General features: G+C 45.1%; 1 protein-coding gene across 1 annotated transcript in view; it reads left to right on the top strand.

Moving 5' to 3' along the window:
* The window catches only part of LOC126471401 (argininosuccinate synthase), a 210465-nt gene that overhangs the window by 95993 nt on the left and 97861 nt on the right, over window positions 1-16611 (top strand). The window contains exon 3 of the mRNA XM_050099526.1: window positions 6921-6989. Coding sequence (XP_049955483.1) covers window positions 6921-6989 — 69 coding nt within the window. The remainder of the gene's footprint in view (window positions 1-6920; window positions 6990-16611) is intronic.

Genomic DNA, 16611 nt, shown 5'->3' with positions numbered 1-16611 from the left:
TTGGAACAGTGGTGCCAGGTTATGTTCAGAGATGAGTCCAGGTATAGTCTTGCCGGGTTTTCATCTGGCATGAACCAGGAACCGGATACCAACCCCTTAATGTCCTTGAAAGGGACCTGTATGGAGGTCGTGGTTTGATGGTGTGGGGTGGGATTATGATTGGTGCACGTACATCCCTGCATGTCTTTGACAGAGGAACTGTAACAGGTCAGGTGCATCGGGACGTCACTTTGCACCAGTATGTCCGCCTTTTCAGGGGTGCAGTGGGTCCCACCTTCCTCCTGATGGATGATAACTCACCACCCCACCGAGCTGCCATCACGGAGGATTACCTTGAAACAGAAGATATCAGGTGAATGGAGTGGCCTGCCTATTCTCCAGACCTAAACCCCATCGAGCACGTCTGGGATGCTCTCGGTCGACGAATCGTTGCATGTCTTCAAACCCCTAGGACACTTCAGGAGCTCCGACAGGCACTGGTGCAAGAATAGGAGGCTATACCCCAGCAGTTGCTCGACCACCTGATCCAGAGTATGCCACCCCATTGTGCGGCCTGTGTACGTGTGCATGGTGATCATATCCCATATTCATGTCGGCGTACATTCGCAGGGAACAGTGGCGTTTTGTAGCACACGTGCTTCGGAGCGGTTTTCTCAACTTATCAGCAATACCGTGGACTTACAGATGTGTGTCGTGTGTGTTCCCTATGTGACTATGCTATTAGCACCAGTTTTATGTAGTGCCACGTAGTGTGGCACCACATTCTGCAATTATACTTAATTTATAAGCATGAGTGTAGTTGGAGCTAGATGCATGGGGCAATCCGTCTGGGGAATCCTTAGGGAATTGAATATTCCAAGTTCCACAGTGTCAAGAGTGAGCCGAGAAAACCAAATTTCAGGTATTACCTCCCACCACGGACAATGCTGTCATTGATGGTCTTCACTAAACGACCGAGAGCAGCGGCGTTTGCATAGAGTTGTCAGACAAGCAACTTTGCGTGAAATAACGTAGTAATCAATGTATGATGTACGACGAACGAGTCGGTTAGGACAGTATGGCGAAATTTAACGTTAATGGGCTACAGTGGCAGATGATCGACGCGAGTGCCTTTGCTAACAGCGCGACATCGCCTGCAGCGCTTCTCCTGAGCTTGTGACCATCTCGGTTGGACCCTAGAGGACTGGAAATCCGTGGCCGAGTCAAATGAGTCCTACTTTCAGTAGTAAGAGCTGATGGTAGGATCAGAGCGTGACGCAGATCCTACGAAGCCATGGACCCAAGTTGCCAACAAGACACTGTCCAAGCTGCTGGTGGCTCCATAACGGTGTGGGTGGGCTGTGCTTACACGGAATAGACTGAGTCCTCTGGTGCAACTGAACCGATCGTAGACTGGAAATTGTTAGTTTCTGCTACTTGGAGACCATTTGCAGCCATTCATGGACTTCATGTTCCCAAACTACGAAGGAATTTTTATGGATGACAATGCGCCATATCATAGGGACACAATTGTTCGCGTTTCCTTTGAAGAACATTCTGGACAAATCGAGGGAATGATTTGGCCACCCAGATCGCCCGACATGAATCCCGTCGAATATTTATGGAATATAATCAAGATGTCAGTCTCTTGCACAAAATCTTGCACCGGCAACAGTTACAAAAACATTGACATGAATAGAGGCAGAAGGGTTTTTCAACGACTTGTTGAGTCGATGCCACATCGAGTTGCTCCGCTACGCCGGGTAAAAGGATGTCCGACTCGATATTAAGAGGTGTCACCTCGGTGTAAAATTAGGATAGCTGAATATTTTTAGGCGTCGTATCACCGTGAGACTCCGTGTTAATGGCGAAAGTTCACAATGTCTTCAAATGGCTCTGAGCACTATGGGACTTAACATCTATGGTCATCAGTCCACAATATCTTCATGAGTTACACAAACAATGAGAAGTCCTCAGACACGACCAACCGATTCGGCTCATATTCAGAAGGTCGCATGTGTACAAGTTGAAGTGAAAGACTGTAAAAGATTTTGGCTCAACAACCTCTCTCTCCCGCTCCTCCTCCTCGTTTTACAGAAAACCACCCCTAAAGTTCATGACACGTAATCGATGCACAATTTACGGAATTAATAGATAATTGAAAACTGAGCATTTTTATCATCATGTGTAGGGTTCGTAACCCCGTATTTTCCTAGATATCTAGGAAAGAAACTGTTACGACTGCCATTTATGTACCCATAAGGAAAACACTGTTCAAGGAAAGCGTCGCTGGTGTAGCGACCAAGGCATCTTGCTTGGGAGTAGACAACCTGTGTTCGATCCCCTAATGCATTATGCAGTTTCTTTCACTTGTGTTTTTTTTCCTTAACGAAGTTGGTAGGAATAGCGTTAATAAGGTAATCAACAAGAAATAATAACAAGGTAGGCAAATAAATGTCTCAAACGACTTGGATTAGTAAAAAATTAAAATTTTAATCCTGCTCACCTTATAGTGGGTCTTTCACCCACTCTGTTACGTATCCTCATTTTCCTTCCATCAACTACATAGATGGTACTTCTATATAAACATTCGAAGCAAATATACTCGCTGCATCAAGAACATTTAACGAATGCTTCTTCGCGCAACTAGAACTTTCCTTCCGAAGATTTGGCAGAAAACGAAGTTGGTTTTTATTCAAAAATATTCCTTCTTCGGGAATTAATTTTAATTCATACAGCACATACAATAACATCGCTGATAAATCAGTGCTGAGAGTTGATCACGAATTATGCTGTGTATTGTTGTTACATCCGCGCTGTTGTGCAATTGGCACGAGGTTTCCAGAAGAACACTGCAATTTTGGAATCTCCAAATGAAGTTCTGTATCGCTCCTCGCTGTAAACAAGCATCGCGCAGTCAGCTGTCTGTGGTCCTACCTCATGAATTCACAGCAATTTTACTCGGAACTGTTTTCACACAAGGAGGTTATAATTCTCCAGCAATCCAGATCGTTTCAGAAAATTGTTTGCCACTTTCTTATTATTCCTTACCGATTATCTTGTTAATCGTCCTGTTCCTACAAATCTCGATACCGAAAAAAAAATAAAAATAAAAAAGTGTATAATGCATTAGAGAATCGAACACAGGTTCTCTGCTCCACAGCGAGATGCCTCGCCAGCTACATCAGCGGCGCTTTCGTTCAACAGCGTTTAGCTTGTGGATACCTAAGCAGCAGTAGTGACAGTTTCTTTCCTCGATTTCTAGAAAAATATGCGTCTGCGGACGTCATATACGATGACGAAAAATGCTTAATTTTCAATTATCTATCTATTCCGTCAATTTTGAGTCGTTGGTGGTCATGTACTTTAGAGGTGATTTTCTCGGAACCGGAGAGGTGTTGAGCCAAAATATCTTAAGGGTCGTTCTTTTTCGGTTGTACACAAACGACCTTCAAAATATAGGCGAATCGGTTGGCCGTGGAAAATTTGGAAATTTGTGGTAAGGTCGAATGGGACCAAACTGCTGAGATCATCGGTTCCTAAGCTTACACACTACTTAATCTAACGTAAACTAACTTACGATAAGCACAACACACACCCATGCTTGAAGGAGGACTCGAACCTCCGACGGAGGGACTGCGGGAACCGTGACAAGGCGCCCTTAACCGTGCGGCTGGTTGGCCATGTCTGAGGCCTTCCCTTGTAACGGAGTAGTTGTTTATCAATCTGGAAACTAATAAAATCTACCGCGACATCGCGGTGAACGCACATTGGAAGCGTGTATTCGTCATCGCCATACTGGTGTATCACCCGGCGTGATGGTGTGGGGTGCCATTGGTTACACGTCTCGGTCACCTCTTGTTCGCATTGACGGCACTTTGAACAGTGGACGTTACATTTCAGATGTGTTACGACCCGTGGCTCTACCCTTCATTCGATCCCTGTGAAACCCTACATTTCAGTAGGATAATGAGCGACCGCATGTTGCAGGTCCTGTACGGGCCTTTCTGGATACAGAAGACGTTCGACTGCTGCCCTGGCCAGCACATTCTCCAGATCTCTCACCAATTGAAAACGTCTGGTCAATGGTGGCCGAGCAACTGGCTCGTCACAATAAGCCAGTCACCACTCTTGATGAACTGTGGTATCGCGTTGAAGCTGCATAGGCAGCTGTACCTGTACACGCCATCCAAGCTCTGTTTGACTCAATGCCCAGGCGTATCAAGGCCGTTATTACGGCCAGAGGTGGTTGTTCTGGGTACTGATTTCTCAGGATCTATGCACCCAAATTGCGTGAAAATGTAATCACATGTCAGTTCTAGTATAATATATTTGACAATTAATACCCGTTTATCATCTGCATTTCTTCTTGGTGTAGCAAATTTAATGGCCAATAGTGTACTTCTAGAACTTTTTGAAACTGAATCCGGCCTTTTGACGTGGCGTCACCTCTGTCGAACTTGAAACCGAATTTGTGACGTGCCTGTGTTCCATATCAATAAATACACATCCTGAAAAAAAAAGTGTAACACCCAGAATATACGGTCGGATGACAGTGTAACTTCGTGCACATACACACCATCGGTGGTATGTAAATGATTGAGAGCTGTAATTCTGTGTGACAGGTAGAACGGCCACGGGGATGTATTTGTTTTGTTCGCCTTTAGTGTTGTTACCACGCCTCGCACGGTGTGCTGTATAAGTGGCGCGATCAGCGTCAGATGTTGAGAGATCGCCGTGAAGGACGAGGAGCTGTGAGACAGCGTTATCTGAATCTGAGAGACCTCGAAAGGGGCCTCGTTGTGGGTCTAAATTTGGTCGGCTGGTCGAATCGTGCAATGCTTGACTTGTGGAGCATTAGGGTGTGGCAGCAGCCCGATGTTACACTGCACGGGAATTTGAGGGCAGGCATACTCATCGTCAAGGTTCCAGTTGACCACGTCTCACCACCACAAGGGAGGACCGCCGAATTTTACACCAAGCACATCGAAACCCCTTCACATCTGCGCCTGCAAGTCGGGAGCAAGTAATGAACCCTCTGCAACATTCTGTGTCATCCCGCAACATGGGTCGGAGACTAGCGGCAGCCGGGCTAGGGAGTTACCGTACAACGCGTCGGCTGCCGTTGACACTGTAACGCAAACTGCTGCGTTTGGAGTGGTGCCGTGACAGACAATCGTGGACTGCTGACGAACGACATCGCACTTTGTTCAACGTCGTATCAATACTCTGCACTACGTCGGATGACCGTCGTCGGCGATTATGGCAGAGACCTGGGAAGAGGACCCTTTCTTCCAATGTTTTGCCGCGCGGGGTAGCCGCGTGGTCTCAGACGCCTTGCCACGGTTCGCGAGGCTCCCCCCTTCTGAGGTTCGAGTCCTCCCTCGGGCATAGGTGTGTGTGTGTGTCTGTGTGTGTGTGTGTGTGTGTGTGTGTGTGCGTGTGTGTGTGTGTGTGTGTGTGTGTGTGTGTGTGTGTGTGTATGTTGCCCTTAGCGTAAGTTAGTTTAAGTCAGATTAAGTAGTGTGTAAGCCTAGGGACGGATGACGTCAGCAGTTTGGTCCCATAGGAACTTACCACAGATTTCCAATTTTTCCAATGTCTTGGAGAGGCACTGCGGTGCTCCTGGCGTCATAGTGTAGGTAGCCATTGGGCATGACATTAGGAGACGGCTGGTAGTGAGTGAGGGAACTCTGACGGCACAACGTTACATCCCACGGCCTCACGTGTTACCTCTCATGCGACATTATCTTGGTGCCAGGTCACTGCTCATGCACACGTGGCACGAGTCTCTACGAACCCGCTACGTGAGGGTAAGGTATTCCCGTGACCAGTAAGATCCCCAGATCTGTTCCCAATAGAACACGTGTGGGTCAAATGGTTCAAATGGCTCTGAGCACTATGGGACTTAACATCTGAGGTCATCAGTCCCCTAGAACTTAGAACTACTTAAACCCACCTAACCTAAGGACATCACACACATCCATGCCCGAGGCAGGATTCGAACCTGCGACCGTAGCGGCCGCGCGGTTCCAGACTGAATCGCCTAGAAACGCTCGGCCACCAGTCGCCGGCGGAACACGTGTGGGGCCAGTTCGGAAGTCACTCCGTCCCAGTGGCTATCGAGGACCAGTTACAATAGCTCTGGGCCAGATTCCGTCAGCAGAGGATACGGCGATTTTACAATTTTCAGCCGAATCAGGCCGTGGATCCTGGACAGAGTGGGTGCAACGTCTTACTGATTTGTGGGCTAATACTTCCAACTTCTTTGTAAAGTGAAGTTTCTCTCGTCATTTTCTGGCTGCTTCACTTTTTTTGGGAGGCAGTGTATTTTCGATAGCAGTTTCGTGTGTTTCTCAGCAGTTGACATAGCTCGTAGAGCAGCAACTTGTGGGACGAGTACATTATCGTGTAATAACCCCTCCTCTCCCCGTCTTTGAAAGGAAGAAAGAAAACCGTTTTCTGTCGACATCGAGATCTACGAGAGCCGGCGCACTAGCTCAGCTGGAGGAGGACGAGGAAAGCAATGATCACTTTGTCAAAGTACGATCTTCCCCGAAAAGGAATCGAGTCTTCGCTACTGCACCACTTCGCTCGGTACAGCTAACAGCCGGCCGGTGTGGCCGAGCGGTTCTAGGCGCTTCAGTCTGGAACCGCGCGACCGCTACGGTCGCAGCTTCGAAGCCTGACTCGGGCATGGATGTGTGTGATGTCCTTAGGTTAGTTAGGTTTAAGTAGTTCTAAGTTCTAGGGGACTGATGACCTCAGATGTTAAGTCCCATAGTGCTCAGAGCCATTTGAACCATTTTTGAACAGCTAACAATATTAAAATCATTACTTTTCTTTTTAAATATTCTACTTATTTTTCTTTGAGTTTCCTTCCGTTTATGCAATTTAAATATTACTGACTTTAAATAAATATTTTCGCTCTTCTTTGACAGGCTAATATCGGGCAGGATGACGATTTTGATGCTGTCAGAAAGAAGGCCACGAATATTGGAGCAAAGAAGGTAGGTGATTTCTTCCTACATCTGTTTTGGTGTTAATTATGTTGTGATGCATTCACTTATTAAATACATCTTAATCGGCAGAGAAATCTAGAAACGCTCCTCTGTATTTCTCAGATGGAGAGTATTTTAGTTTTATATCTATGATGTGAAGTACATTATGCTCAGAATTAAGTTCAACACAGTAGCCAACATAATACTCCCGCTATATTGAAATGTATTACAAAGTAAAAGACGTCCTTGTAGCTGTTACAACAACATGCATTCAGATAAATAATAAAAGATTTACAGACGTTTCATGTCCAAGAAAAAGCAAATAACAGCGCACCAGAAATGCGTTCATTGACACTTATACAACTCCAATATAGCGATCTGTGTGATAGATAATCTTGCAACTTTCTTGAGCAGTGTGGCGCTTTGTGACACTGAACTAGTAATTAACTGTGCATTAGCTTATATTTGTTTATTTGTTTAACCTACCCGTATACTACTAATCACTTATGCTCCACATGATAATTCGTCGTTCAACTAAGCTGTCTGCATTTTACGACTTTCTTATATGTTATATTTGTACATTCATTGCTAAAGCTTACAGATTTACTTTGCAAAACTGTTAGATGGTAAAAATGTTGCACATCACTGCCCAAAACTATGGAATAATTTAGAGTTGGTTATGCTTGTGATGAACGCAGAAGAAACTGGATGAGGGTTACGTCTGAGTACACGTATTTACTATCAAACACAGAATCAATATCAATACGCGTGTAGAATCAAAGGTGTCACTTGTGGATAATAGGGTGTCTGTAGACGCTCTAGGAAATTCATTGCAGATGATGATGTGTTCACTGAAAAAGTGACTTCGTACCGATGAGAAAAGGCTTCACTGATCTGTTTCATTGGATAAGGCTAGACATATATTCATTTGGAACAGACTTGTCAAGATAAGACGTAACGACAATACAGTAATAACGCTCAGCGACGCGCTTAGAATATTGAGGAGCCAACCGTACACGTGTTCCAACATCATTATGACCCCAGATATATACTGGAACTATTTATGTGACGATTAACTTTAATTGATACAAATCTGGTAAATATAACAATACTGCATGGAGCTCAATCCAGCAAAATACGTACAAACATTTCCGAAATATCTGTGATGCAGCAGATGATTCTTTTGAAGCCAAAGAATGCCCAAGGGCCTGCCCGGATAGCAACGAGGTCTAACGCGCTGCTTCCGTAGCGGGAAGGCGTGCCGGTCCCCGGCACAAATCCGCCCGTCGGATTAGTGTCGAGGTCCGGTGTGCCGGCCAACCTGTGGATGACTTTTAAGGCGGTTTTCGATCTACCTCGGCGAATGCGGGCTGGTTCCCCTTATCCGCCTAAGTTACACTGTGTCGACGATTGCTGCGCAAACACAGTTTCCACGTACGCATACACCATAATTACTCTACTACGTAAAAATTTCGGGTTACACTCGTCTGGTATGAGACGTTTCCAGGGGAGGGGGGGGGGGGGGGGGGGCGGCACTGGGGGCCGAACCACACAGTAACCCTGGGTTCGAAGAGAGGCGGCGGTGGGGTGGGTAGACTGCTGTGGCCTGTAGTGGGGTTGTGAACCACTGAGGGCTCCAGCGGGACGAAACCTCTCTGTCGTTTCTAGATCCCCAGTTTAATACATACATACATAAATGCTCAAGGAGTCAAAATGATCATAATAACAGACACGGTTTAAGTGAAACAGAGTTGACTTGTGTTCCGTGCTTGGCTAACTCAGTCACCAATGGCACAGTCCACAATCACGTACTACAATAATGTTTAAAATATCCAGCAAGTCTGCTTCTCTTTCTCAATGTCAATAGTGGTTTGATTTGTATTTTATAAACTCTACTAGTCCAAAGTTCTGTTTGGTGCTAATCATGTTTAAACCCACGCAAGGATTTATAGGGCGTTTCGTGTCGGAAGTCGACCCGGCTTTGAACCGTTTGTCCATCCATCCTATTAAGCGATGGCAGCCAACGAGATGTAGCCTTCCTACTGACGCGAAAATGTAACTAGGATACGAGCAAAGGGTATGAGGTGGCTGTTAATGTTATATTAGAGGTGAATGACGAAATACTTATGATATTTCATGACAGATAGGTGCATATGCACTTACTATTCCTCAGTATCCATTACATCATGTGTGTCAGCATAAATTGTTCCAGGTAGGGAGGGGGACGAATGAGGGCGCAAAACTCTAAAATTTAAATGAATTCTTCAGCTCCGAGTCATATTGTACCATAATAACTACATTTTATAGATGACATTAAAATTTTATTATGTCCCAGAAAACTTATGGTTATCTATTTAGTAAATGGATAATGCCTTTGTACTCCCAATGCGGGGTTGGGGGAGGGGGGGGGGCACAAGCGCCTGTTCTTGCTCGCCCCCTGTTACCTCCCCCCTCGTGAACATCTATGCATTGCAGATTCTAGTTTTCTTACTGATGCTGAACTGATGGCTCGGTCTTTTGGATGGCTCAGTCTTTTGGCTAAACAGGATGGAAAATCAGCTTACGAAAATTTTTGGGGTGGAGGGGGAGCAAGCGGAGGGGGTGCAGGTGGTCTCTCCCGGGTACGTCGTTCTGCGGACCCCTTGCCACGAATAGCTTTGGACGGTGCTGATAACTGCTCTCCCCCATCTTGTCTCTCTCTCTCTCTCTCTCTCTCTCTCTCTCTCTCTCTCTCTCTCTCTCCCTCTCTCTCTCTCTCTCATTCTCCTTTGTGCAAAATCACATTCCGATGTGACGCACCTTGTAATTGAAATGCTGCACCATTGCAGGGGAAATTAAGTATTACTTATGGCTGTACGATCGTATGAGATATCAAATGAAATTTGTGATTCGATTGACGACTTTTCTGCAGGGAGGGTGCAGCATATTATCTTGGTTGGTGAATTATTGACAGATGCAGGGAAGTGCCCCAGAGAAGTGTATTATGACCCCTACTGTTCATGTTGTCTCTGATGGGGAATGTTAATGGTTACACCATACTTTTGGCAGATAACACAGTTTTCTTTAGTGAAGATGGAAAAGAAAACCTACACATATTTTCAGTCAGATCTTGATGGGATTTCAAAATGGTGTAAAAATTGATAACGTGTTTCAAATGAACAGAAATATAAATATTCAACGAAATGAAAAAACATAGTATCCTATGACCACAATATAAATGAGTCACAACTGAAATCAATTAACACACAGAAATATCTGAATGGAATGCCCGTTTTACACGATGAACGAGTTTTTAATCGATTGGCAAACAGTTGGCCGGCCGCGGTGGTCTAGCGGTTCTAGGCGCTCAGTCCGGAGCCGCGCGGCCGCTACGGTCGCAGGTTCGAATCCTGCCTCGGGCATGGATGTGTGTGATGTCCTTCGGTTAGTTAGGTTTAAGTAGTTCTAAGTTCTAGGGGACTGATGACCACAGATGTTAAGTCCCATAGTGCTCAGAGCCATTTTTTTAGCAACCAGTTGCGTGATTGGCGGCCGTCTGTCGTGTGAATGTTTGGTACTGTTATGCCAGTAGTGGTACGTTGTGTTTACTTTTATCACTTCTAAAAGATCTTGTACGAGTTTTAGTTCTGGCCCAGGAAGTTGGAGCGCTTCAGTGGACCATAATCTTTCTTGAATACTTTCGTTCATCCTGTAACAAGGGCTTAACAATCCGTAGGAACGAGAAATGGAATGATCACATGGGTTTTATCATGGTTACAGCAGGTAAAAGACTATCATTCGTCGGGATAATGTTAGGAAAGTGTAATCAGTCAATAAAGGAGACTGCTTACGAAACGCTTGTGTGACCCATCCTAGAATATTGCGCAAATGTGTGGGACTGTAGCAGATAGGACTCACAGGAGATATTCAGTATATACAAAGAAGGTAGCATGAATTGTCAAATGTGTGTACATAGGGTTGGTTAACTCTTCTAGGAATATACGTTCTCGAAACTTCAACAGTAAACTACATCGTTATGAACAAAACATCTCTCTTGTAGTTCCTGCCACTGGACTTGGCTGAGCATCTCCATGACATCAGTAGCTTTCCAGTGCAGGTATAGGAATGTGTTATGGGAGTGCAAGACTATGCGGAACTATAGGTAAGGGAACTAAGGATAAAAGGAGCAGCCGTGCGGGATTAGCCGAGTGGTCTAAGGCGCTGCAGTCATGGTCTGTGCGGCTGGTCCCGGCGGAGGTTCGAGTCCTCCCTCGGACATGGTTGTGTGTGTTTGTCCTTAGGATAATTTAAGTTAAGTAGTGTGTAAGGTTAGGGACTGATGACCTTAGCAGTTAAGTTCCATAAGTTTTCACACGCATTTGAACATTTTTTGGTAAAAGGAGTAACAGTGGAAAACGTAACTGAAGTAAACATGCAGACAAGGCTAGAGCTGCTGGTGGGAAACTTCCTGATCGTACCGAAACTGACAACTGAGTTGATTATCGGTACCGATTTTCTACGCGAGTATAATGCAATACTGGATCTAGGACGTGGTACAGCGACATTAAATAAGGATAAAAGCATCATTCTTCGTTTCATTGATCGGGCAATAAGAGAGCAAGTCCCGGAGAGGTGCCTTAAGATCTGCACAGGTTCAGATGACTGGCATTTAGTGAAGGAGAAAAAAGTGCCGAGAGATGGTAGGGATTACCGCTATGACGGAGACTATACCGAGGACGACGTCCGTCATGCGATACAAGAGAGCGTTTGTGGTATTGACAGTATTACGGAAGAGGAGAGGGCAGAACTACAAATCGTGCTACTGAACAACATGGAAGTGTTCCGACCTAAGACAGGAGCGATCAATAATTTCCAGTATGCGTTCCGTGTCAAAGAACATCAGAAGTTCTTCGTCCCACCTTATCTCATTCCCATCGCATACAGAGAGAGAGTCCGAACAGAAGTACGGAGGATGCTGCAAGAAGGGATCATTGAAACCGGTGTGTCCACATACAATAACCCATTGCAAGTAGTTGAAAAGAAAGATGGATCGATACGTCTGGTGCTTGATTCGAGGCAGATCAACACGATAATCTTGCCAGAAACAGACCGTCCGGAGAAGCTGGAAGATCTCTTGCAAAGATTTCATGAGGTCAAAGTCTTTTCGTCCATTGACCTCCGTTAAAGTTTCTAGCAAATTGAGTTACACCCTTCGTGTCATCAATACATGGCTTTCTTAGTTGAAGGACACTGCTATCAGTTCCGGCGATTGCCCTTTGGCCTCAATATATCGTCCGCAACATTTATCAGCGGGCTGAACGCAATTTTATCGGAGAGTTTGAGGAAAGACATCACGTCCAATGTTGATGTTATCCTCGTCACAAAACCCTCTTAGGACGAACACAACAAGGTCCTTGGTGAACTACTAGGAACACTAAGGCAACATGGTGTCACAATTAATTTAGAAAAATCATGTTTCGGAACGAGGAAGGTGGATTTTATTGGGCACGTAATTTCTGCAGGAGGAATTGCACCTAATCCGGAAAAAATCGCTATAGCACAATTCCTGAGACCACGGACTAGGAAGGACCTCAGAGGCTTCCTGGGCGTCGTAAATTTTTAAAAGAAATTCATTAGAACGGAAGAGAATGGTGCACCAAGGCTTTGTGCCTTAACGGGAGAGAAGACACCGGGGCTATGGGACGAGGCAGCGGATCATGAATTCAATTCGCTAAAAAAGGCTCTTGTGGAGGCACCCTTCCTAGCTCACCCTGACCTAACAGCGGATTTTTGCATGTGGGCTGATGCAGCGAAGACAGGTCTTGGCGTAGTAATATTCCAGCAAATTATGGAAGAGAGGACATTAGTAAACAAGACCATAGCATTTGGGAGCCGAGTCCTTACAAAGTACGAAAGGAATTATTCAGTAACTGAGTTGGAGGCACTGGCTATCGTGAGGGCTTTCAAAAAATTCAAATATTTCCTAGTTGGACACAAGACCCATGCCTTTACAGACCACAGAGCGTTGGAATTTTTGCTGTTGGCAAAATTAGGACACGACAGGCTGACACGGTGGGTTTTATTCCTACAGCAATTTGACTTTAGCATCACACAAACAAATGTGATTGCGGACGCGCTTTCATGTTCACCGATTGGGAGACCAGATGAAAAGGGAGAAGATGCGGAGGATAGTCACTTTAGTCTATACTATCTGCGGGGAGTCGCTTTCGAGAACTTCATGACTGCATCATTACGTGATATAAGAAGAGAGCAGGATAAAGCTCCGGAACTGAAGCAGCTGAAAGAACGTTGGAAGGACTGCCAGGAAGTCGAATTACGAACGTTCTACCTGGTAAGGAAGGGGATTTTATTCCACCGACGCAACGCAACCAGCACGATATGGAGCCTTTGTACACCAGACGAGCTAGTCAATAAGTTAATCTGGTACACACACTTAAGTTATTGTCACTTCGGACCACGGAAATGCTTCCTTAAATTCAAGGACCTGTGTCATTTTAAACATATGGAAAGACGTATAGCCGGCCGCTGTGGCCGAGCGGTTCTAGGCGCTTCAGTCTGGAGCCGCGCGACCACTACGGTCGCAAGTTCGAATCCTGCCTCGGGCATGGATGTGTGTGAAGTCCTTAGGTTAGTTCGGTTTAAGTAGTTCGAAGTTCTAGGGGACTGATGACCTCAGATGTTAAGTCCCATAGTGCTCAGAGCCATTTGAACCATTTTGAAAGACGCATAAGGAAGGCTCTATACGTATGCAAGACCTATCAGAAGGCAAAACCTGACAGCCAGACAATGAAGGCACCCCTACATCCAATCGTTCCAAACAAGCTGCGACACATGGCGGCCGCGGAATTAATGGGACCGCTCCCGGTCACTCAGCGTGGTTTTCGATACATTTTAGTAGTCGTTGAATTAACATCGAAGTTTGTTACATTTACTCCGTTACGACGAGCCACGGCAGTCACTGTTTGCAAAACGTTAACGAAAGACTTCCTAGCGCAAGTAGGCAGGGTGGACAAAACTATTACAGATAACGGGGCTCAGTTCAGGTCAAAACGATGGAAGGACACTCTGGAGAGATAAAGGATGGCACCCATCTACATATCGGGACATCACCCGAGTTCGAACCCCGCCGGACGATGGATGAAGGACCTGGAAAATCTGTGTCGTATAGACTGTCATCTACAGCACACCACATGGGAGTTGATGTTGCGGGATTTCCAAAATGTTGTGAATGAACTTCCACATGGTTCCGCTCTCTTGGCACCGATAACTGTGTTGAAGAACGGAAATCCAGCAGAGAAAGTAAGGGAGCTGGTGGAATTTCCCCGGCGGAAACAGCTTCCGCACAGAGAGATAATCGGGATGGCTCTGGAAAGGATTCGGGAAGCTGGAAGGAAAAGGAAGGAGCGAGAAGATAAGAAGGCTCGGGTCCAGGAGTGCATCACATATCGCACATTAAACCCTTTACTGAATAAAGCTGGCGGTCAAGACAGCAGCACTTACAGCAGGAGGAAGGAGTAGAGAACAAAATAGTTTTCTTATTCTGAACAAGCTGTTTATGGAGGGCTGTACTTCCACCCTGTATTTTGTTAGCAAAAGACACGGCAAACGCGTGGGAAAGAGGCCACAAAGCTGAATCTTTTTCTTCCGTTTTCTGCCAATTAACTTTAAAGTCTCTGATTGGTCAAATCGGTTTGCAGTGCAAAGACCATTCTCCGAGCTTAGAATGCCAGGCACCAGCTCGCGCTTGGCTTGTGCGAAAGTGGGGGAAGTAAAAAAAAGAGAAATGTGCTTTTGGAACCGAGCTGAGGAGGAAACACGGAGGAAGGAAGAAGGATCACTCTTGTACAAGTCTCTTGTATTGGCGCTTCGCTAGTAAAGAACTGCAGGTCCCTACCTAAACGGTGAGACTTGTGTCCTTTCCTAGCGTGCGACTTAGAGCCTGTGGCGGTCACCTTCTGAACCGTCAGAGGTACTGCTTATATCATCACGGTCACAACGAGTGACGTGTACGTGTACTTATTTGTCTTGAGTGGGCCGTCGAAACATTTGACGTAGTCTGACACGCACGATCGTGGCACGGAGTCAAATTGGTTTGGCAGACCTGCACATTGGAATCCATCGGGGTTTCAGAGGCTCGTAGAGAAGTACCTGCGTTCTGAATTAACCGAACGAGAGACGGAGCACTTGCATTTCTCGGGAACCCGCATTCAATAACAGATTGCCGCCGTCCATGACTTGAGTCGCCGAACGCATCATGGTGTGCCACCTTGACCAGCAGGACGGTAAAGTATTCGCTGCTGCGACGTAGGGCTATAATATATATTTCTTAGCACCCTGTTCTTTCGAACCATATTTTTTTTTGTATGGTAGAATATAGAAACTTAGTGGTGGCGTAGTTTGCTGCCATAACCTGGATTCACGTGTATGAAGTCAGATAGAGTGAGTAGTGTTCTGGTTAGTGTCGTATGTCGATCCCCAGCAGATCACTTTGTCCACCATAGATCCCATGTTAGTAAGGCGTTTGTTAAATGAAAATTTTTTGTGTGATGTTTCTTTAATAATTTCGTTGTCTTGTCATGTTTAAGATCAATAAATCGATTGTGAATTAGACTACAACTTCTCCCTGAGTTCTGATTAACAGTTCCTTCGCATTTTTTTATGGCAGTCTTGATCTGAAACATAAGGAGTAGCTTTTTCACTTGGTGTCCATTGCGTGGATCTTTTACTTCATTAACAATAATCATCCTTCAGTGTAACGATCTCACAGTCGCTATAAGGACTTCCCGTGTCAGGTTACACACTTGGCTGACTTATATTCACGGTCACCCCCCCCCCCTTCCCCCGCCCATCCCTCCTCTGCCCCCAGGGAATCACCAGAAACTAGAAACTGATCAGGTGTACTGAGAGAAATCTCTACACAACTCAGGCAATTGTGTGATTTATATCTGAGGTCATCCAGGGCAACCCGTGCCCTACTCACACACCTTAGGCAAGTGGGCTGCTTAAATTCAAGGTCATGACGTAACTCCATACTGGTCACATGACGTAAAATTGGTGGGAACGCCTGGGACCAACAGGAGCACATTAAAATATAGGGAAACCCCATTGTAGGGAAGCAGCCCACTCACGCCGTAATAAATGCACATCAGTCTTGCCATTGTGTGCCAGCCAGTCCGCTATAACTAGCTCTGACGTCATAAATGTTGCGCAATACTTTAAAAATCAAGTAAATAACCTAAAATATTTCTAGCATGTCAGAGTAATACTAAATTAATATGTGTTGAATATCAGTTCAATAACTTTAACCATTTTCGAAATTTGGATGTTTTTCTGTAAAAATCATTGGCACAACAGAAAAGCGCTAGAGATTTAAAAATTTATACTTAGATTCCTTTTCAATAATAATTTAATGGAAACAGTACTTTGGATCTCACAAATTAAGATTTTAGTTGAAATTCATAATTTTCTGGTTTTTGTCTTAAAACTTAAGGAAGCAAGATAGATTAAGTAGGCTAATAAATAAGGCTAAGATGTTTATATTTAAGTAGAATGGAGATCCCCTATAATCATAAAGATGTGAGAAGTTTCATTTAAATAACTATAAAACTATAGCGTATCTCAAAAGGGCAAG

This window comes from Schistocerca serialis, chromosome 3 (assembly GCF_023864345.2).
Source record: "Schistocerca serialis cubense isolate TAMUIC-IGC-003099 chromosome 3, iqSchSeri2.2, whole genome shotgun sequence".
Classification (NCBI taxonomy): domain Eukaryota; kingdom Metazoa; phylum Arthropoda; class Insecta; order Orthoptera; family Acrididae; genus Schistocerca; species Schistocerca serialis.
The sequence above is the reverse complement of the archived record's forward strand: the minus strand, read 5'-3'. Positions and strand labels throughout refer to the sequence as shown.